The sequence below is a fragment of the Amaranthus tricolor genome, chromosome 5 (genome assembly GCF_026212465.1).
Source record: "Amaranthus tricolor cultivar Red isolate AtriRed21 chromosome 5, ASM2621246v1, whole genome shotgun sequence".
NCBI classification, from domain to species: Eukaryota; Viridiplantae; Streptophyta; class Magnoliopsida; order Caryophyllales; family Amaranthaceae; genus Amaranthus; species Amaranthus tricolor.
The window spans coordinates 18,988,995-19,013,034 of NC_080051.1; the positions used below are offsets into that span (position 1 = coordinate 18,988,995).

Here is a 24,040-nt window from a genome sequence, read left to right on the forward strand (position 1 = left end):
TATTAAAAATATAACTATAGTTGATAGTGAATTCCTAATATTTTTCTCATCCGCCGTTCTAGAACCAGAAGATCATTCTTCTTTATGCCACAAATTGGAAATGATCATTAAAGTATGATCTTTAAGAATATGAAGAAATTGGATTTTTAGAGATGTTCGATCTCTTACCTATGCTATTATTTGTTTGGTTCGGTCCATGTATGTTAATATTCTATGATTTTATGCTTTGAAAGTAATTTTTGTGTTTTTTAAGCATTTTGAGATATTATGTTGCACCAGAACACTTTCTAGGTATAAAAAGGACCAAGGGAACCAAGAGTTGGGCCCACGTGACAAAATGAAGAAAAGTGCCAAAAAATGTGGAGTCGAGCTTAGTCTTTGGACTCAACCGTGCAATTTGCAAAAAATTGGAGTTAAAACATGTAAAAAGTTCAAAAAGAAATTGCCCACAAAATATGAACCAATCGACCAAATTAGTATCATTCGAACAGCTTTGTACTAGTGACAACCTGATTGGTTTATACCCGATGCTCTATTTGTTTATTATTTTGCAGTTTTTATTGTCATTGGGCACTTGTGGCGTGTGCTAGCATTGCTTAGGTTGTTTTTATTGATCTCTAGCCTTACTTTACGAGGCTGTTCGTTGGTTGGTTTTTCAATGAAGGAAGTTGGTAATTTCTCTTCATATCTCCTTTAGGCCCCTATTTCCAATGAACATATTCATGACGATACTGTGAATTGGAAGTTTCTCTTCATTCCCCCTTTAGGCCCCTAGTTCAATGCTAAGAAAAACATTTTCGTCATCTCTTTTTATTGTCCTTATGCCTCAACAAAAACACATTCATCCTCATCCATAAATGTACTTAACTGCCTCAATGTCCCGCCTCCTCCTACACCTAGCCTTTACAATATCAATACACCTCTCTCCTTTTGCATCCAACTTAAACTTGTTGTCTTGGCCATTGCCTTTTTTGTCGTATATTATAACTCTCTTGACTCTTATTAGCCTATAAACATTCTCTAGGACTTTACGTTATTTGAGTCTTAAATCCTAATGGAAGGTTTACCTAGTACATTCACATTTAATTTTTATACACTAAATTACTTGTCAAAAAAGTATATTAGAGACTGACAAATTTAGGAACAAAATTTTTATAAACCACTGGTGTACGTACACTACAAGAAAACATCGAAATAACGACGGTATAATTGCGATAGGTAGTGGATTGAGGCCTTGAGGGCTTTAAAGGTCGGGGAGGGGAGATGGTTATTGGTTATAACGACAAGAAATTTTTTGGTTGTTTGTGTTTTGTCTCCGTTAATAAACAGAGACATAGCAAGTTTGATACACGGGTAGATCCAACGGTTTTTCTTGGGTATTCTTTTGGTCGAAAGGCCTATAAAGTCTATAACCTCACCACAAATAAGATTAATGTGTCCAGGGATATAACCTTTCATGAACAACACTTTCCTTACCATCTCAAAACTAACTTTTCTTCTCCTTTTTCCACCTCCTACCTTCCTATTCAAACTACTTTTATAAAATCTGCTCTTCTTCCTAATTCTACTCTTACAACACCTATTTTTCCTTCTACCCAACGCAACAATCATACTCAGCCAGCAGCCTACTCTACAAGCAATCAAGTTGTTGACCTATCACAACATCTTGATCTAGCTCCTTTGAGACGGTCTACTAGAATTCACAAGAAACCTGCCCATCTACAAGACTTTATGTGTCAAACTCAGAGTCATTGGTACAATTTGGTTAATGTCTCTTCTTTTTCTACACAACATCATACAATGGGTCGAACCTACAACATATAAATAGGCTACCAAGGATCCTTCTTGGGTAGATGCTATGGAAAAAGAACTTCAAGCATTAGTTGCTAATGATACGTTGGAAGTTCCCTTACCTCAAGGAAAGAAAACTATTGGATGTCGATGGATCTACAAAGTCAAGTTCCAAACAGATGGTTCCTTAGAGAGATTCAAAGCTCGATTGGTGGCCAAGGATTATACACAAGAGTATGGTGTGGACTACCTTGAAACCTTATCTCCAGTTCTTAAAATGACCACGGTTAGATGTGTCATAGCAGTGGTTGCCTCTAAATGTTGGAATATAAATTAGCTTGACGTCAATAACACCTTCCTTCATGGGCGCTTATAAGAGGAGGTTTATATGCAACCTCCTGAAGGATTGAGTTGTCCTACTTTTATGGTTTGTAACTTGAAAAAGTCTTTCTATGGTTTGAAGCAAGCATCCAGACAATGGTTTGCTAAGTTGCACTCTAAGCTTGTTCGCCTGGGTTTCCATCAGTCCAAACAAGATTATTCTCTGTTCATTAAATCGTTTAATGATCTCATTACCATAGTAACCGTCTACGTGGATGATATTATTATCACTGGTGATGACATATCCACTATTAATACACTCAAGGGTCATCTACATAATACCTTCAGCATTAAAGATTTAGGCATAATTAGTTTCTTCCTTGGCATTGAAGTCAACCACCTTCCTACTAGTATAACTCTCAATCAACGTAAATCTGCTCAAGAGCTTCTTCGTGATTCCGACCTTACTGTCTTAAAAATTTGGTCACTCTATTGCCCTTAAATACGAAACTACACATAGACACTAGACCCCCTTATTCTGACCCAACCTTTAATAGGTCTCTTGTTGATAAACTAAATTTCTTAACTCATACTCGCCCTGATTTATCTTATTCTGTTCAAGCTTTAAGCCAATTCATGCAAAATCCTTCACAAGCCCATTATACAGCCTTGCTTCACACCCTAAACTATGTCCACTCCACTATTGACCAAGGTATTCCCCTTCAAGCAACTAATTCCATTACCCTTCAAGCCTTCTCTGATTCGGATTGAGTTGCTTGTCTTAACACACGGAGGTCTGTCACTGGGTATCTCTTGCTTCTTGGTAACTCCCCTGTCAGTTGGCGATCCAAAAAGCAAAGCACAGTCTCTAAATCATCGTCAGAAGCAAAATATCGTGCTATGTTCGTCGCAACTTCTGAATGACTTGGATGGTCAGAATTCTTAAAAACCTTGGCATTCACAATATCAAGCCTGTCACCTTACATTGCGACAGCCAATCCGCCTTGCACATAGCCCATAATCTTATGCTTCACGATAGAACTAAACACATTGAGGTGGACTGTCACTTCACCCGGGAAAAGGTTATGGAAGGTCTCATTCAACTCACGTACCTCCCTAATTCTAGTCAATTGGCGGATGTGCTCACAAAGATTCTTCCTTCTAACACTTCAAGGATTTAAACTTGGCATGTTTTCTACACTGCCATGTTTGAGGGGGGGGGGGGGGGGGGGGGGGTGGTGGTGGTGTTAAACCACCTAATAAACCTCCTTAGTTAGTTATCTATTTGTATATTCTGTTAGTTTATTTCTTTTTCTGTTTCGGTTAAACTTTAGTTAGTTAGCTTTTCTAACAGCCTTGTATTTGTTGTCCCTTGCACTATATAAGTCCCTTAACTGTTTTGCCTTTCAATTTGATTAATAATACACGATCATTTAGTATTGCTTCCAGATATTTCTTCCTTCCTTTTCTTGCAATCCAAATATTATCATTGAACGTTTCCAATCGCAAAAGCCATTACCTTCAAAAGGAACAGAAACGAGTTTAGTGTTTGCAAGATCCGCAGGATGCAAGTGATACATGGAAGAAGGATCTTGCGTGTAATCTAAAGATGATGATTTGGTCATCATTTTCAGGAAGAAATAAAAGAACAGGAAAGAAGAAATGAGAAAAGAAGATCAGAAAAATTAGCGGATTAATTCCCGCTCTTATACCATGATAATATTTGGATTGAAAGAATAGGAAGGAAGAAATATATGGAAGCAATACTGAATGATCGTGTATTATTAATCAAAATGAAAGGCAAAACAGTTAAAGCACTAATATAGTGCAAGGGACAACAAGTACAAGGCTGTTAGAAAAGCTAACTAACTAAAGTCTAACCAAAACAGAATAAGAAATAAACTAACAGAATATACAAATAGACTACTAGCTAAGGAGGTTTATTAGGTGGTTTAACAGATTTAGATGGGCTAAAAACTATTAATTGTGGAGAAGGAGGTGGCAATGTCAACGTGAGTATTTGAATCTTGTGGTCATTGCCTTCCTAGGGTTATAGGGTAGGGAAGGGAGTTAGGGAGGGATAAACATAATTTTTTTTCTTTTTTTTTAATTTTTTAATTTAATTTTAACTTATATTGAAAAAATAGTTTATATTTTCAATTTTGAGTTACCATAGATCACTCCAACCAAAGACCCTAATTATTCATGAATCATGTTTAATCAAAAGATAAGATTATTATAAGAAATTCAAAAAAAATCAAATTTTTATGGATAGTTTTTCTAATAATAAAACAAAATCAAAACCTCAAACTATATCAATGGAAGGAAGTAGTTATACATTATATTAAAAAGTTTGAAAATTTTGAAGTGTCACATTTAAAGAGAGTTTGTGAGATCAAACTCATTTATTGGATAAAAAATGACAAGGCATTTGATCAGAATCAAAATTAACATCTCTATCATTAAAGTATTTTTGAGAAACATTTATTTATAGTTAAATTGAGTAATTAGAATACATATATATATATATATATATATATATATATATATATATATATATATATATATATATATATATATATATATATATATATATATATATATATATATATATATATATATATATATATATATATATATATATATATATATATATATATATATATATTGTATAATATATTGTTGATAATTTTCAAAATCACATATTTAATTTATACATCTAACTGTTAAAATTGTATGTTTCAATTGCATAATATTTTTTGCTTTACTTTTTAGATTAGATATTTATATGAAGTATGTCAATATTAAAATTGTCTTGCATTACACGGGTATACAATAGTTAGAGTTATAATAATAAGGAAAAATTGTCCATAATAATCCCACATATTGTCCAGTGAATATTCCTTACTATTGATTATTTTTAAATAATCCAACCTTTATATATTATTTGCTGACTGCACCCCTTTTTATATTTTAACCGACTAATGTAGGTACAGACTAGTCGCTATACTTACTTTGTCATCCCCCTTATGCTTCTTCGTTAGTCTTATCCTACTCCTCCTTGATGTTCAGTACCTATAATAGTTGGTTAAATTGTGGAAAAGAGTGCTGTCAGCAAACAATATCCAAAGATTGGATTATTTAAAAATAATTAATAGTAGAGATTATTCACAGTAGATGGACAATAGATGCGATTATTCTGGGAGTGATTTGCCTAGTTGGGGTTGAAAAATTTCAACTTTGGTGTTTCCTAAAACTTAATTCCCAAAATAGTGCTCATATAATTAAATAGTTTTACTAAGCTACATTTTTTTTGTTTGGTAATTCCAAACCTACAAGAAGATAATGTTGTTTTGTCAAGCAAATATATGTGTTAAAAAATTCAAAAAAATCCCATAAGTCTTAAAGAAAGAGCCAAATATCCAAAAAATACTTCTACATACAACCAAAAAGCTCAACCAAGTCCAAAAATTAAAATCAATAAAGATGTTTGTCGAAACTACTATCCTTATTTGAAAATTGGTTGAGGCTGCCATAAAACTTATGTGACTTAACCCTGACTAAAGCCAAAAAAACCTGTCAAACAAAGCAAAAACCCACATTTACCATTATCAAATTCAACTGACATTCTCTAAAAAATAAGGAAAAATTGTCAAAAAGTACCTAATAATTTTTTTTTTCTAAAAAGTACCTAATAAAAAAAAGTTTTGCCAAAAAATACCTAACAAAATTTTTTTCTTTTCCAAAAAGTACCAAGTGATGTTTTCCTTCAGTTGACTGTTAAATTTAACTGTTGACTGGTCAAAATCAAAAATTATTTTTCCTCATCTTCAATTTCTTTCCAATTTAACTTCGATTTTGAGTAAAAAGTAAAGGAAGAAGACAGTGAGAAAATTGAATTGGAAAAGAAATTGAAGATGAGGAAAAAGAATTTTTGATTTTGACCAGTCAACCATTATATTTGACGGTCAATTGAAGGAAAACGTTAATTGATACTTTTTAGAAAAGAAAAAAATTTTGTTATGTAATTTTTGATAAAACTTTTTTTATTAGGTACTTTTTGAAAAAAAAAATTTATTTGGTACTTTTTGACACTTTTTCCAAAAAAATATAACAATTTCACAAATATGCAGTGTGCAAGGCTACCTCTAAATGAAAATAACATTATCCTTGTGATTTGTTGTTACAAAAAAAAGATATAAACTTTGATAATAAAAAAGTAGCAATTTGATGTGAATAATAAGCTTTGATAAAAGTGTGGTAGCAATTGATGTGAATGCTATCAACTTCTTTGTCATTCCAACAAACTGTGAGTGCATTAACAATGGATAATAAAGTGTAGTAGTAATCATTGTTAACTAACAATTGATAAATTGCATAACAAAGTCAATTGATAAATTAATTAACAAAATAAACATCAATATAGCATAGTAATATTCTTATTGATAGATTGACTAACAACGTAAACATCAACATAGTACATTTTAATATTCTTATTGACATAGCATAGTAACATTAAACGTTTACCGTGATTTGTGATTATACAAGCCATTCAATAATATTCTTATCCATAGAGATTTAAAAATATAAGACAATAAGTACAAGATAAATAACATTATGACTAAAATTTATTAAGTTAATTGTTATGATGGGATTTTCAAACCCAATATTTTAGCTAGTTAAACTTCTTACCTATAATAACACTATTTTGGGAATTAGACCCTCTCTTGAGAGACCGTCTATAGTATAGACGCCTCCCAAAAGAGCCCAACCCACATTCTCAATAATAAAAAATTAAAAAATATCTAAAAACTAACACGCGCGATTGAGCATATTTGGAGTTGGTGTTATAACCTATTGAAGTTGGTGTTATAACCTATTAAAATTGTTATTTGGAGTTGGTGTTATAATTAATTAAAGTTGGTATTGATACCAACTTTAATTAATTATAACACCAACTCTAACATATTATAATACCAACTTTGATAGGTTATAACACCAACTCCAAATAGGATTACATAACATATATTTTTTTAAAGTTTTTTTCTAAGTAATATTGGGCCGGCCCATTTGAGACGTGTCTCACTGTCTCTTATAAAGACGATCTCAAATAAAAATTAAGTTTTAAAGAATAAATAATAATGGCATACTCGTCCTTTTTTTCTCTTAGAAACGAGTCGAGTATAAAACTTGGCTGTACTCCATCACTATTCTCCATTTCTACCGCTTCACTATCGCCATCAAGTTTCACAAATTCAAGAATTAATCACTTCTCCTTCGAATTTGAACGGTTTTCGGTAGAAGAGACTCGTAATCTGCTTCGGCTATGTCGGTTCCAACTAAAGAGGTTTTTCTAAATTTTGATTTTCTTTCTTCACTCTATTAAAAATTTCTCACGATGAATCAATTTTCTGATATTTTTTTTTCAGTGTTTCGCTGTTGTGTGTGTGTAAGTTTGCAAGTTTGCAGTTTTTGCGGTTTGAGAAACTACGGGAGGATAACATTTGCGGTAAGTTTGCAGTTTCTGCGTTAGTTTTGTTCTACTTTACTTCATATTCCAGTACTATAATGTAAATGTTGCTCGTGTACGTTGATGATTGATTGTTGTGTCAAATTCATTCAATTATTCATCAGTTTCAATGCCTGATTGATTGCATTTCTGTTATAATTTGCGGTGGTAAGCAAAATCCATATGTAACTAATGAACTACAAAGTAAAAAGATGAAACACAATGCAATAAACCAAAATAAGAAGTCATATCACAAAATGTAACGAGATTTGTCAACTTGGCTACTCCTCCATTAGTGCCTGTGTTTTGTTTTAGTGTTGTTTAAGGATAGACCATTATCTCACTAATGAAGGTATATTGTAGTTTACAAGAGTGTAGAAGAGAAAAGATAGAGAGAGTACAAACAAATATTAGACCTCACTGGTGAAGATATTGCAGTGGAATTTACATGTGTAGAAGAAAAGAGAGAGAGAGTGTGTGTGTACATGCAAAACAAGATTCAAAATGATAAGTTAAAGTCTTGGCTTAACTTACCATAGATAATCATCATCATACTCAATATATCTCGCTCATAAAAACTACGATCAAGGTATGGGAAGGGGTGGAAGACGACAGACCATACCCTTATCGAGGACCAAAGAGATCCTCGGCTTGAGAAAAATTGAAGCAAAGGTAAGACATGATAAGTAGTTGGCAGTAGGACAAGACACGTTAAGACAACTAATAAGGCTAATAGCTTAAATCAAAGAAAATAAATAACAAGCAACATGCACAAGCAATAAACATGGAAAAGATAAAGTACCTATGGTCCTAGACATGAATTCGCCAAAGAGATTCATCTTGCTCATGTCATTACTAATTTGCTTCTCCCATGTTTTCTTTGGCCTACCACGGTGTTTTTCCATAAACCATGATGTTTCCACACTTTTCACTGCACGTCATTTTTCTTCCTTTGCACATATCGAAGCAATCTTAATCTACTTTCGTGCACCTTTTTAAGGAAGGAGCAACCTCTAGCCTCTCTTTTAAAACCTGATTCTTAATCCTCTTCACACATCCACTTTAATATTTGCAACTTTATTACTTCTATCTTATGCTATATATCTTCTTGCTTGGCCAACGCTCTATCCCATACGAAAACGCAGGTCGAACTACAACTCGATTAATTTTACATTTTAATCTAGTCGGAAAACTCCTATCACACAACACTCTAGTGGTTGCTCGCCATTTAAGTTTCAATATATATAATTTTATTTAAAAGTTACAATACATATGATATGAGTGCCCATTTATATATACAAAAGCCTTGGCCAATAACTAAAGTTGGGCTGGAGTATTGCTTATTTGAGCATGTCTAAAAATCGTCCTAGCGGCCTTTGAAGAGGAGCTAATGCGTCCTCCGCACCTTAACGACTTTGTTGCTCGCCTAAGAAGCTATAATGGTGTACGATTTTGTCTCACATCCTTTGCGGCCAAACACATTTTTCATCTCAGAAAAGCAAAAGGAGGTGAGACTGTACTTAACTCTTGGGTAGCGTGCTCTTCCAAAGCAAACCTTCCCATGCAAGACACTACTATCTATTATGCACCTTGGACTCTCTTCTTCGTGATCAGCGTACAACAAACATGACAAGCTAAACTTAAGTAAAATTGAGACACTAAAAGGGTTGACTCAAGTCACTCACTCTAATAATTTGTGTTGGATGTATCAAGGCTAAATCGAATTGATTCAAACTTTATAATTGAACTTAATTCTAACCTATTGAGTAGCCAGTGCTAACTTTGGCGTTGTAATTGTTCGTTAAGTATTGAAAATATGGCAATACAAGTGATGTGTGCTGAATGGAACTTATTATATTAAAATGACTTTATTATATTAAAATTTTGTTGGAATTTGGAAGAGTAGGTTTAGCTGAAAAAGTGCAAGGACAAAGAAAAAGTGGAGAAGACGGAAGAAGGCTTTTTTAAAACTAGAGAGAATGTATAAGAAACACTTTACTAAAAGAGGAATGAATGAAAATGTAAAAAGTTTTAAAGAACTAATTAAAACAAAAATTATAAAGAATGCAAAATTATCGAGTTGATGCATTTAAGAATATTTTATTTGTTGACCATACTGGGTTTCCTCCAATTTAACCATCAGTGTAGTGGAACATTTGAAGAATCCTTGGAAATTTTTTTATTTAAAGCAAGTGGCAATTGTGGACCGTGATAGTAATTTTGGTGACTGAAGCTAGAACCACAAACCTTCTCTTTGAACCAGTCTTCCACAAATGCAATAGCAGGGATGTTTGGAGTTGTTAATAGATGAATACTATAAGAGAGGGTGGATTATAGTTTGTTTGAAATTTTTGTAGACTAAAAAACTAAGTGAAAAACTCTTGCTAAAATTCAAAGCTAATTGAAATTTTTTTACTTAAATTCAAGTGTCTAAATCCTATAAAAAAAACTGTTAATTCTGAAATATTTTTCTTTTAAAAATTTAGTCACAATAATTAGAGTCCTAATAACATAGAATCTCTAAACTCCAATGAATGCATGAATATTCAATAAACACACTTTTATTTCTGTTAGCAAAGTCATCCCACCCTCAACCATCAATGTTCCGCCCATGACATCTAATGAGAGAATATCTTAGTGAAAGGTCTTTCTCAATTGTTTAAAGTTAATTTTTGTGCTTTAATATTTTTCAAATTGTTTTGCAATGTTGTAATAGTTAAACTCTTTAATTAAATATGTATGTTGCAAGGGTTTGCATAGGATGTTTAATGCTGTAAAAGAAGCAAAAATTTATAATTAATTTGATTGCACATGAAGTACAACAAAAGTAAGTTAGGAGAAGTCAAGTTAGTTATTAAGGAACACACCCTATGAAAGTTGCATGGAGGTTACAAAAAGGAAGTTAAAACAATGGAGTTTACATAAAAGACTCACAAGTTCTTACTTGACGTACATTCACCTAAACGTACAAGCAAGGAGGGAGATTGTTTTCTTTCCCTCTTAAAGCTATTTGAATATAAGGAAGTTAAGGATGTTACAAGAAGTCAAGAAAACGTGTGCATGGAGAAGTTAAGGAAAGGTTGGATGAGTAGAAAGCAAAGCCAATCTGAAAGTCCTTTCTGTCCAACAACATTTGAAAGTATTCAAAGGAAGTTACATAGCTTCCATTACAAATTTCCCTCCATAGATTAGCTAACTTCCATCTTTTAAATTCCATCTAAAAGAAATTGAACTCAAGAGTCTTAGACGTGCACTTTATAGAAGAACTTAAAGAAGACGTTTTTCCTTCCAAACTTTTGGACGAAGAAGGAAATTGCATAACCTTGTTATGAAGTAGTTGCAAGAGTATCATTTGTAACTAGGAGTTGTTTCAAATTTCGTTTTTTCGTTTTGAATTTTAAGGTTTTATTTTAAATAGGGGACAAATGTATTAGAGTTCTTCAGTTGAAGGTTTAATAAAATCATAGCCTTGCTTTATCCTTCTCTTTCCTTATGTTCTTGGATTAGAATACAAGCTAGGAATGTTTCTATGCTTAGTGTGATTGGCGGTACACTTGTGTGATTGCGTCCGTAAAAGTCTTTAGGTTCTTATTGTTGTGTATCTATATCAATATTGATTCTAGAGTTAGCCAAGTATCCCTCTTCTACATCATACGATGCCTCTTCTATTTGTTCTTTGTTGTGATGTTGTCTTCGTCAACAAAGTCCATCTACACGCAAACACATTCCTTTCCTATTCTCTTTTATCTACACAACATTGATATCTCTACCTCATAATCCACTTTGAAATCTCATCACCCTACTCAAAACCCGCTTAAAATCATAGCCTGATACATCCACAAACATTTCCCAAACACGAACCGACCCTTATCAACCCTTTTAATCTTGTTTTAACCTTATATGTTCTAGTAGGTCTCACTCGACTATACATTAATTTGAATCTGCTTTATGCGTGCAATATGTGAGATCAAGATCAAACTTTTGAACTATAAAAAACAAAACCACAAACTAAAAAGAAAACTGAGATTAATGGCAAGATTAGAAATGTATTACAAGCTTTCGAGAGGCTTGTTCTCTTCTAATAGTTAAAAACTCATTACAATAATTCTCCGCCCACTAATAATCCACCTATTACCTATAAATACATATACACATATCCTAAGGAACTAAACTAACAGCCTACAAATCACCAAATTACCCTTACTGACCATGCAGGAGTCATATAATCATATCAATATATTATAATAGCATTTTGATGATGATATAAACATTCATATGTTTTTATTTTAGGGAAAATTACATTTAAAAATCCCAACTTTGGGTGATTTTATTCTAAAAATCCCAACTTTAGATTAATATTTAAAAATTCGAACTTTAAAGTACATTTTATTTTAAAGCATTCGACCAGTTTGTGACCTGTATAAGAGGTTAAACATGACAAGTCATGTTCCTCATGGCTCACAAGTTTATAAAAACTTTAAAAACCAACCTTAAAGTTTAGGTTTTTTGCAAATTACAACTTCACTGTTTATTTTTTGCGAATTACAGCCACCAAGGTATCAAAGTTTACAAGTTCACGCCAAAACACAGAATTCCGACCATTTTGGTGATTGGAATTTTAGGTTAAGTGGTCGGAGTTTTGTGTTTTTGGCCTGAACCTGTAAAATTTGATACTTTGATGGCTGTAATTTGCAAAAAATAAACATTGAGGTCGTAATTCGCAAAAGTTTTAAACTTTAAGGCTGTAATTTGCAAAGTATGCTTTAAAGAAAAAAGAAAAAGGCTCCTACTTCCAGCCCCCTACTCGTAACTAACACCAGTGCCACCACCACGGTCAACCTAGCTACCTCCCCACTGTCGTCAGCACCACCACTCTACAACCTCCCCCTCTCCTCCCCTCTCCTCCCCTCTCCTCTCAAGTGGTATTTTGTCTCATGGTGGTCGTAACGGAGAGAAAAGGGCTTGGGGGGCTCGAGCAGTGCAGGGGTGGAGGTGGGTTGGTCGTCATCTCATGGTGGCGGTCTGGTGGAGATGGGAAAGTCGGCATAGGAGGTGGCGGTTTTAGGCTCCTTGGGTTCAAGTATGGTGGTTTTTAGTGATTTTGGTGAATGGAATTTAGATGGTGGAGGAAGAGGAGGGGTTTCGAACGCCGCAGTGGTGGGGCTAGGTTACTCATTGTCTAAGGGCGGTGGTTGTAGGAGGGAAATCGGCCCAGTGGTGGATTAAGGTGGTGGCGCGGCTAAGGAGAGGTGGTTTAGTGGTGGGAAGCTAAGAGGTGGGAAATGGGGTGAGTTTTAAGGGCCTTTTTTTTCAAAGTTTAAAAATATCAAATTAACTTGTTCAACTGGTTATAGGTCACTAAAAACTTTAAAATTAAATTGTTGTCAAAGTTTGGATTTTTAAATATTAATTTTAAATTGGGATTTTTTGAATAAAATCACCCAAAGTTGGGATTTTTAAAAATAATTTTCTCTTCATTTTAACTCATTAGGTATTTTGGCAAATTAGTAATCCAAATTTGTATTTTAATCTCAGAGGTCAATTATAGCCTAATATTGGGGGTGTATGGCAAACGACTGCTGATAGTTGGTAGCTTATTAGAGTGGTTGATTTGATTAACTGATTTTATCCACTAGTTTGACTAGCTGATTTTGAATCCATTGCTAGTAGCAGCTTGTTCAAATATGGCTGATTCAACCAACTAATTTTCCAAAAACTAACATTAGATGATTCAAAAATAGTTGATTCAACCAACCCTCTATTTACCAAACACTAGCATTAGATGATTTTATTCTCTCAGTAGTAAATATAACTAATAGAGTTGGAATGTTTGATGGATTCATTGCTAATACATTTTGTAATATGCTTACTTGCATAAAACGGAGTAGTTGATGAATGATTTGTCTTTAAGATGAATACTACAATCTTCTACTTTGCAAATTATAGGAAAGTATTCATTGTGCTATCAATCAGGAACCTTTTCTACCTGACAATCTTGCTACAGGTAAAATCACTGATTTCTCTTTTCTTTCCTGGCATCTGTTTGCTCTTTCCATTAATCATCATGAAGTGCTAACGAGTTTTCAACATTATATATCGCATATAACGAAGCTATTTTACATTTAGTTTGGCCTTTTTGATTCTTGTCTAATGTTTAATTTATTATGTGAAATTAAGATTTCGCCTAAAGTGGAATGTTTTTCTAGCATTTTCGTCCTTCTTCTACCACTCTTGTGGTTTTGTTTTAATTGAATCTGACCAAAATCACAGAAATTTTGTTCATTAGTATGCTATTTTTTGTCTGATGATATAGCCAACCTTTTGGGTTGTGGTCCAATGAGAACAACAACTTTAGGCAGTTTTGGCTTGTGATGCTTTTTGAGCCAAATTCTGCTGGTTTTGGCCGTCTTCTGCTCAAGATTAAGTTAAAGTTTTTGGCCCTACAACTATAATTACATCTAACTAAAAAAAATCATTGTATCTTAAGGTGCCTATGACACAACAAAAACTTACGTGGGAGATTCTGTTTCTTGTGCTTCTTGAGGGCTTTGTTGCACGAGTAGTACAATTCTGATAGATATTTAGAATTAAGGCTCAAGAGTCGGTCACTAATTGTGAGATGAACTTAAATGACGGTCAGTTATCATGTCTGAATTGCTAACTTAGTTGCAGGAACAACGTACATGCATCAATTTGCAACAAGTGATCTCTGAATCACGAACCAACTGGTTCTGTATCTAAGAGTTATAGCGTTCGGTTTTCAATCTTCAAACAGATGTTTTGCTCATTTCTACACCCTAATAATTTTAGTGGAGATGGCAAAAATTAGCTACTACCTACAAGCTATGCATGTTCCATGATTATGGATATTTTTTAGTTGATGGTATAACTTATAACACAGACATCAAATGGAAAGTATTAAGAGACACATCATAAAAGGTCTTCTTATGATTGACGCAAACATGCTACAGCTCCTTAGAATGAATCCATCATTTTCGGCATTCGATGCGCATGAGTCTGCTACAGAAACAAAGTGACATTGAAGGACCTTAACCATTCCATCAGAATTTGCAAAGTTGCAAGACAACAGACTCTCCTTATTGAATGGAGATTCTCCAAATGGTTGGTTCATCATTCTCCACTTATTTCCCTTTCATTTTCTGACCTTTGCATAATCATCTTAAATCCTCTTTCAACTACCGTCCCAGTTCCGTTATGCATTTTTTAAACGTCTTGTAGTTTTCACCTATCTAACAATTAGAATTCTTGTATTCAGCTTATCTTTCCTAGATCCAGCCATACACATACACAGCCACAACCAAAATTTATGAATCAAAGAAAAGAACCTTCTAGTCATGGGGGCGGTGGTGTTTGGTTTGTGAAAAGACGTTTTCCCAGGTATTGTTTTCCCCATTTTTATTGTTTAATCAAGGGATGATCATGCGTTCAAGATCCTATTGAACCTGCTCCAAACCTGCATCTAATTTTAGGGTTCGAGTTTAATATTTTAATACCCAACCGGTCTGAGTTTGGGTCCAAGTCCAAAAAAAAAGCTCTATGTCTAGGGTTTTTAGACCTAAACCTACCCTAGACCGTCTCTCTGAAGTTTGAACCCATTTAAGAACCAAACCCGCAAAACTTGTCTCAAACCTGCTCTAAACTCGGCCTATATCACAATTCAAAATCAATTTAAATTTGTTTTAAACATATTCTATATTTATTTAGACTTGATTTAGACTTATATACAACCTATATACATAAATTAGTATTAATATAACTTCTAAAATATAAAGAAGTTCAAGTATGAATTTTAGGATCGTAGAATCATCATACTTGTTAAGTCTGGATCCAAAATTTTCAAATCTAAGTAGTAACGAAGCAAAAATTTAAGGTGAGAGTGGGTTAAAGACAAAATTTTAGTTCTACATGCTAAAATTCATTAAAGTTCTTTATAACTACTATCATAAAAGGAAAAATGTAATGATTGAGGGGGTTTGTGATTGACCTAAACCACACCCTAGCTTTGCCATGATCCTAAGGTTTCGGGATGATTCTAGAACCACCAAAAGTTAATGGGTTTGAATCCGAGTTTGGTTGGATTCGGCTCAAACCCTACTTATAACCCTCTCTTGTTTGGATTGATGAGCTAATTAAAATAAAAATTTTGGTCGGAAAAGTGTTTTTCATCGCTTTACAAACTCCAAAAAAGTTAGAAGAAAGCCTCTTGTTCCATCCCCAAGTTTCCCTAATAGTGCTCATCAAACCAATTGGACAAGGACATGTAAATTGTAATATGCACGGGAGAATTCGGTATTCAACATGGATTTCTTGCCACTATTTGCATTAAAGTCTCGCATGCCCACGACCTATCTGCCGGCGTTTAAATTTGGTTGGCCCATATCTTTTAGGCACCCACAAGCCACAAGCGTGTTGGTCCATGTGGGGTACATTATTTAGGACCAAAGTTTATTTTGGCATGGTGATCTCATTCTGGCATCGCAATGACGTTTGGAATGGCCAAGTCAAATGTTATATGTCAACTGTCAATTGAAGTTAAAAATTGTTTACTTGTTCAATTGACCTTTGAAGTCTTTATTTTGAATCAACATTTTTATTAATCAATCGAGTGTTTCAAGTATAAAGAACATCATTCAACAGATAGAAACCAAAGATAAATAAACCTAATATGGATTTGTATGTTTGGTAAATTAGCCTTCCCCTTCCTCCCCCTCTACCTCCTTCCCTACCAGCCTAGCGTCACCCTTTCCATTTAATTAAACAAGTTAATTTTGAGTCTGTCTATCAATATATAACGTGAACTTAGTTCTTTTAGTATTTTCTAATTTTTTTTTAGCAAATATAAAATGACAACTTAAACTAAAAATTTAAAAATTGAGTTTATAGTCAATTAAAATGTAAACAAATAATGCTAAATGGCTTAAGTGAGTTGAGATCAGGTTGACTAATTGGTTTAACCCAATCAACCAAACAAATTAGATTCGAATTTAGAGGTTTCTGACTTATTTATTTATGACTAGAACTCTAATTTGGTTCGATCAAATATGTTTGATAGGCCTATCCTACTAGAGAACCATACCTTAAGAAGCTTGTGTCAAGAATGAGACACGTTGAGACTTGAGTATTGCTTTTTAAGTTAGCGTTAATATAGAGTTCTTCGACTCCCTTCGTTCTCTTTTATTCTTACCATTAAATTTTTGCACAATATTATACGTAATTTTTGAACTTTGATATTTCTAAATACGCATCATGAAAATTTCTAAGAATTGTACAATAAAAATTCATTAAAACAAATCTAATAAGATTTTATATAAATTTAATTTTTTTTCATATATTTTTTAAAATTCTATTTAAATTTCTCTTTCATTAAGATGAAATATTATAAATGAGAAGAATATTTGTAAATGAAGAGAGCAAGAGAAAAACAATCTCACAAAAGACATTTTCTTTAGATGCAAAAGGGTATGTGTCCTTATTAAATTATAGGAGTACTTCAGATGGTAATTATAATAACGGGTTACTATATATCTACATTTTCTCCAATAAATTAGTGTCACACTTTTGTCCTCTCACTCTTCTCTAGTTTTTACGTCCCTTAAAACTTGCACCAACTAAATTTCTAGAGGAAGCTAATTTCGTTGACTCGACTTCGGTAGATTGGTACCATCAAGGGCATTTTTCTGGAGCTAAACTAATGAGCAGAGATAATGTGACATATGAAGTAATGGACATAATAATTAATTTGAAAATAAGCTGAATTGCAACCATCTAAATACTTCCTCCATATATTTTTACTCAATTCAATACGTTATTTTGATCATTTATATATTAAATTATGCGTAATTAAAAATTATAAAAAGTTAATATCATAAAAATATGCGATTAAACGATTCAAATAAGATTCTACTTCCCTATATTTTTTATTACACATTAGCCGCAATATATAAAATAAACTTGAACGAAATAGTGTCAGTAACCGTAATGTAGCTAGTATTTCAGAACCGAGGAATTATATAGCACAATATCCAACCAAAAGCTAACCATGGACGTCAGTTCCCTTCTCTTTAACACGGAACCAGTTGGACTTGGTCATGGACTCATGGTACACCTAACACCATGCATGGTAAGTAACTAAGAGCCTAAGATACTCTGTTAAATTCAAGCGATTCAACCCAAAGAGTCAGTGTTATATCAAAATGTGTACAAACATAAAAAAGGAAAAGCTTTACTACATTATCTTATGTATTTAATTTTCAAAAATAGACCTGACTTTTTTTTAAAAGAAAACACACCTTATAAACACATTTTCATTTCAAACAACCATCTTGTTACAACAAGCGTCAATGTTGAGCATTGATCATCATGTGATAAGCATGTGCCTTAAAAGGGTTGTATCTGCTCGGCCGAGCTCTTGTTCATCCAAGCATTTGAATGTTGTACATTTAGTCTAAAAGGGTTGCAATTGTTTGGATGAGCCTTTCTTGTCCGAGCCCTTTCACGCATCTCGGTGTCATAGAGGTTGGCCTTCAATTTAGAGAATTTGATGTATAAGTGGAGTTTCCTTAAAGGTGGCGATATGTATGAGGATGTCCAAACCTTAGTAGGCATTCTGATACAGTCGCGCTTCCAATCTTGTGTGTCAAGATCGAACTTGTGACCTTTTAGTCACACAACAACTAAATTAGTGCGCCAAGGCTCCCATTCATGGTAGATGATGAAATGAAAGAAAAAAATATCAAGATCACATCTCCATGATTTGAAAAGGTAAATGACACCTCCAGTATTCCGCACAAGGCAGGTCCGAGTGGTGGGTTTTATTTTTCTTGAAAGATGCAGACAAGTCATACTCGTTCCCCTAAGGAGGGAGTAAAGAGAGATGCGCGCAGTCAAGAAACCCCCAAATTGATACCTGCGATAGGTAGGGATCAAACCCTAAACCTTCTGCTCCACATGCAGATGTTCTATCTATTGAGCCACAAGCACTTTTTGGTAAAAGTAATTATATTACCAAAAAGAGCTAGAATGTACAAGGGAAACCCCCACTAGTGGCAAAAAAACCCCAGACAAGAACCACCAAAAAAGGAAAGAATCAAAAGAAGCCAAGCTTATAGCAAAAAAACCAAACACAAGATCCCAGGGAAGAAAAACAAGAACCCAGGATGAATGAGCCCATCCAGCAAGATGACCGATTATCCCTAAACAAACAGCCTGAGGACCTCACCAGAAGAAAAGCTAAAGCCAACAACCCACACAACAATAACAGCAAGAAACCAATTCAGCAAACTAAGTGCATAAAGTTTCTAGATTTTATAAAACTAATGGTCCATGGATGGATAATTATGTTTTTTACTTCAACTTTATGCATTTTTTTTGTTGAAAATTGCTATTGAATTTCAAATTCCAAGTTATGGATCCATCATGATAGCAGAAAAAGTTACTAGACATTCACCAGCGTTTTATTTTAACAACCTCCCTTTCTCCTCCCAACTTATCACAATTAAAGTAAATTTAAGATACAAATATTTGTTTTTAGATCCTTCAAAATTTAAGCTTACTACAATATGCACTGCCCAGAAAATGCCAAGAGTAAAATTAAGGCACCTGGTTATTAATCTTGGGCAGTCGAAAAGACAAATGACCCTAATGGTGTCTAGTTTTATGTTCCTCACTATTAATAGACATTGTGCTATCTACTACTGACCCTAAGAGGAGCCATGGCGCACAGCTTCAGGTGTTGCTGTGTGATTTTGAGTTCTGGAAGCAACCGGTTGCAAAAATGCAGGTTAAGGTTTACCCACATTACATCTTTGTGGTGGGACCCTTTCCCGGATCCTCACTTTAGGGGGTGCTTTTTGTACCAGGCTGTCTTATATATATATATATATATATATATATATATATATATATATATATATTTCTCTGCCTTTACAATCTCTGCAAATAGAATTTTCGAGTTCGGGAATGAAGTACTAAAGCGAGGACTGCACCCAGTGAACAAAGAGATCCCCAAATTATGAAGGTCTTACTGTAACACTGCAGACCGAAGCATCTGCCTTGTCCATCTCCTTCTCTGTGATACATAACCGCTGCTAAACTTCCAAACATGAAGGATCCTAGAGGGATATTTGCTACCACTATGTTATGGTTTACTCCAAAATGGTTAGGCCCAAATAACTCGGTTGTTGTGGAGACTGAAATTGCGGTGATAACACCTGTGGAGAAGCCAATGATTGCTGTACTTGCATGAAGAAAGAGGTTGCTTCCGTTAATAAGGAAGAAGAATGCTGCAGCCATTGGCACCATTGCTAAAACTATGGAAGTTGGTCCCGGGACCATACATTTACTCCTGCTGAACATAAATTCCCCTGTAAGTATGTGTCAATTCCACACCCCCTCCCCCCAAATACTCTTTACAAATACACACATAAAGGTAATAATGGTTAAAAATGACCACTAGAGAGCGAGAAAATAAGTCATGAGTTATTTTTGAGGATTTTAAGGGCAAGCTTAGTTTTCTTATTAGTAAATCCTGCATCTCAAAATGATTTTCATATCAAGTTAGATTAGTTGCTATAAAATAGTTAAGAAAAATTTCAAGATTGTGTAGCTAGGAAGGAAAGAAAAGAAAAGAGAAAATTTTGGAGGAGTTAAAAAATAGTTGATGAGAGAAAAAAGAGGGAATTCTGAGTGATAGAAGGAAATAAAGTTCTTTAGGAATACCCTCAAGTGGAAGTGTGATGATTATGATGGACAGATATTGTATTTTTCAATTCTTCTATATATTCTAGAATAAAGTAGTTATTTTCTAGTAGGAGCATACCTTGAGTAGACATAGTTGAGGATAGATGGCATGAGACGACCAAAAAACACGAATGCAGAAGCAAAAGAGACCAACGAAGATGTTCTAGTATACCCTCTAGACTCTGCTATCTGTCCTAAGTTATTGAGGTAAACCAGTCCTAGCGTAGCACCAGATATGTATATGAAGAAATACAGCCAAAAATTCAGTCTCTGCAGCATCGATTTGGCTTCAATATCCTCCATGGTGCATATCTCCTCCCTGTTACCTTCAACAGTGTCATTATTTTGATCTTTCGTCCAATTCTGGACATTCTGATGTTCTACCGCTTCATCAACATCAGTTGTAAGATTACATACTCTTACTTCCCTGTTGATACAACATTTTTCATCTAGTATTCCAACCAAAAATTCTGCCATAGGAACTATCAACAGTGATGTTAAACAGACTCCTATGCCAACCACTTTTAGCCATGGTGCAGACCTTGACATTGCCCCCAAGCTACTCGCAACAGCATAGATCCCGGTGGCTATTGTTATCATTAAAACAACAAAAAACCCAAATTTCACCTTCTTTGGCTTTTTAGTGTCGACATGTCGTACGAAAGGGGCAGTTATGACACTTATTGTAAATGGAAGGAGAGAATTGAAGAGCATATATTGTTCAGCTCTTTCAGAAAGTTTAGAAGAAAAGGCACCAACAGCAGCTGTATAAACCACAGCACTTAACCCTAAATAGCTTGTTGCGAGACCAACAGCAGCCTGTCGGTGAAAGGGAAAATTCTGAATGGCAACAAGATAACAAACTGTGTTTATCCAACAAATACCGTTTCCTGCTAAAACTGTGAGAAAGAAAATATGCCAATATGTAAGGGAAGTTATGTAGTGGGTGAGGAAGAGATACTGCAAACCATAGCCAATGAAACCAAGGGTAGAACCGATCAAAAGGACCAACCACAAAGGTAGGTAGACTGCAGCAATGCCTGCTAACCAACCAAAAAGCTTGCCTGCATCGGATGCAAGTGCAAGGTTGTTGAGTTGAAGTTGAGATAAAGAGAGGAGTTGCTTAAGCTGTGAAGAATAAGCAGGGAAATTAGAATTGGTTCCGTTTATTGATTGAAGCCATATCACACCTACCAAGCTAAGCCACTGAAGAGCTGTGTCTCTAGGCATGGCGTACTACAGGGCTGTTTGGGTTATTAATTCCTGTGGACAAGACTCGATTTCTGTCTGCTCTCTTTCTCTTTTTCTCTCTTTTGGATGTTCGATCTAATTCTTCTTGTATTTATATAGAGGAAGAATTCAAATCAGACCTCTATGAGAGGGAAAGGATATGAAAGAGAGGTATAGGAAGAATGTTGGCAGTAAACTATATATTGTGGCTACAACAAGTAAAATGTGGATTTGTATCTACCACCCCCTTTAGTTTTAATGTTGTTTGTACGGATTGTTTAATGAAAATACATATGTGATCATCATATATACGCATTTATATTTGATGTGAGTGTAGATATGTGCATGCATTCGTTACATATTGTTTGTCCAACTAATTTAATTCCTTTCTTGCTTGGGGCTGGGATGCTTTTATATTTGGGTAATTTTACTATAGATAGTAGTATCTGGAGTATTTTTTTGTCATGGTCACTAACACGATTAAAGGACTCTTAAATGTTAGCGTCCCTGCATAGTTATTGAGTGCATCCGGTCCGACAATAACAGTCTTGTATTGTCTCGTTGTAAATGCGAACTTACAAAGAGATTACTCGATACGACAACCCATTTTACGATAAAATCTCATCACTATTGGCCTTTTTTACGACAGAATTTCAAGTCCTAACAATGTGTTTTTCAACACAACATTTTGTTACCCAAATGTTTTTAAGTGGCTTCCATCTAAACAAGACTTGGACCATGTCGAATGTACGCAACATTTTTACTGATAGCGAGATTATCAGTTTCCGATGTGTTCATATATGGATGTGATTGGTTGCACATAAGTTTTTATGATTAATGTGAATGCTTATCATAATTTGTCCCTTTCAGCAGGATGCTTAGACGGCACAAGATTACTCAAAACCATGCACACAGTGTAGAGAGGACCCACAATTAATGGAGATCTAATTCTTGGCTTAACTTTGCTGATTAAAGCTACAAACAAAATCACAAAACCATTGTAATAAATATCAAATCAAAATAGATAATTCTGGTTTCTCGGATTTGTCAATGGTATTAATTATTGTGATGTAACAATGTGAACATCATTTTTTTTCCTTCACTAAATGATGAGAAGCAACTATAATTGTCAAGCTAGGACTCAATCAGGTGTTCACTGCTGCATTAATTATGTGGCTAACAATGATCCTAATTGCTCCCTCCGTTATAAAAGTTTTTATTTGCCATTTTTTTGTGCTTCAATTGTTATTCTCATAAACAATCTTTTTATTGATACCACAAATTTAGACAAATAATTTTGTTTATTCTCATTTTAATATTTAAATAATATTTAAGGTCTCCAATGTTTTTCCACTAACTTTATAAAAATATTTTTTATTAACTGTGATTTTCATATTTTTTCCACTAACGTTTTTAAAATATTTTTTTTATTGTTTATGGCCTTTACTTTTCCTCCATTGAATTTATTATTTAATAATAAAATAATATATTTATTATCGAAAAACTTCATCAAGTAACAGGACGAAATACATTGTTAATCTTTACCTGCTTGATGAACATTTTTCTACTGTTATTAGATGCGCATTTATGATCAGAGTAAGCTATATAGCTTACAGCTTGATATACAATCCATTGTATTGGGTTTAACTCATGCTAGCATAAGTCTTACAACTAATAAAATCATGCCAACAAACATATGTCAAAAAAAAATTAAAGGTATATAAAGCCTCTGATATTGCTCATCTGTTACCTAATTTGCTGCATTTGGTATTTTGGAGGATTTTTATTCAATTAATTTTTAAAGTCACTAAATATAGACCATAAAATTACTTGAATCAAACACTACCAATAACACTAAGCTCCAAACTCACCACAAACTCCAACAACCAAAAGTAAATTAATCAATGAAAGAAAACTTAATTGTGATATACTAATTGAGGAATCATAGGGTGTAAACCTAAAAGAAACTTTATTTTTAAAATTTGTTATGATGAAATATTTGAAACATATGTGTATGGAGAAAAATTAGTGAAAGATAGTACATAGAAAAAGTTAATAATAATTGAGACTAAATATGTTCGACACAATCGTAGGATCGTAGGAGGAATCGAGTTATGATATATTCTACCTCTTAAAATTTTATCTCAAAATAAATTTGTACGATTTCAACTCTACCTATGATCCAAATCACTAGCCTATTACTGAATTGTAAAATAGTAGAATTGTAGAGTTGATCGCCGTACTTTATAATATTGAATATCAAATATTAATTTTGAATAATAGGTTCACATGAGAAAAATCTCATAGGAGTCTGTTGATGTATTATTTAATTTACACACTGATCACTGGTATAAGGATTTAATTTAAAAGAAGGCTTGTTTAATTTTTATAACATTCTATATTATAGTTCTATTAGATACAGATTAGCCA

The 24,040-nt window shown here is 33.8% G+C and overlaps 1 protein-coding gene and 1 long non-coding RNA gene across 6 annotated transcripts; one reads left to right on the forward strand and one right to left on the reverse strand.

The window, feature by feature from the left end:
* Window positions 1-7,167: 7,167 nt before the first annotated feature.
* Window positions 7,168-22,871, forward strand: LOC130813277 (uncharacterized). Of its 4 annotated transcripts, none has more exons than XR_009042203.1 (6): window positions 7,168-7,459; window positions 7,542-7,621; window positions 13,568-13,625; window positions 14,593-14,743; window positions 14,898-15,019; window positions 22,484-22,871. It is a non-coding gene; the product is annotated as an uncharacterized LOC130813277 (long non-coding RNA). The 4 variants fall into 4 exon arrangements; XR_009042202.1 differs by having other exon boundaries at window positions 7,284-7,459; window positions 14,523-14,743; XR_009042200.1 differs by lacking the exons at window positions 14,593-14,743; window positions 14,898-15,019.
* LOC130813275 (protein NUCLEAR FUSION DEFECTIVE 4-like) lies at window positions 18,937-21,666 on the reverse strand. 2 transcript variants are annotated; one of them, XM_057679078.1, is made up of 2 exons: window positions 20,460-21,666; window positions 18,937-19,985 (listed from the first exon to the last, which is right to left on the reverse strand). In XM_057679078.1, the coding sequence occupies exons 1-2, from the start codon at window positions 21,608-21,610 to the stop codon at window positions 19,565-19,567; spliced, it is 1,572 nt and encodes a 523-aa protein (XP_057535061.1). In that variant the 5' UTR covers window positions 21,611-21,666; the 3' UTR covers window positions 18,937-19,564. The 2 variants fall into 2 exon arrangements, with proteins under 2 accessions (XP_057535061.1, XP_057535060.1); XM_057679077.1 differs by having other exon boundaries at window positions 18,937-19,988.
* Window positions 22,872-24,040: the final 1,169 nt, after the last annotated feature.

Coding starts and splice junctions, on each gene's coding strand:
- LOC130813275 (XM_057679077.1), bottom strand. CDS start 21,610: ATGCCTAGAGACACAGCTCTTCAGTGGCTTAGCTTGGTAGGTGTGATA. Junction 19,989..20,459: donor CTCAACTATGTCTACTCAAG/GTATGCTCCTAC, acceptor ATTTATGTTCAG/CAGGAGTAAATGTATGGTCC.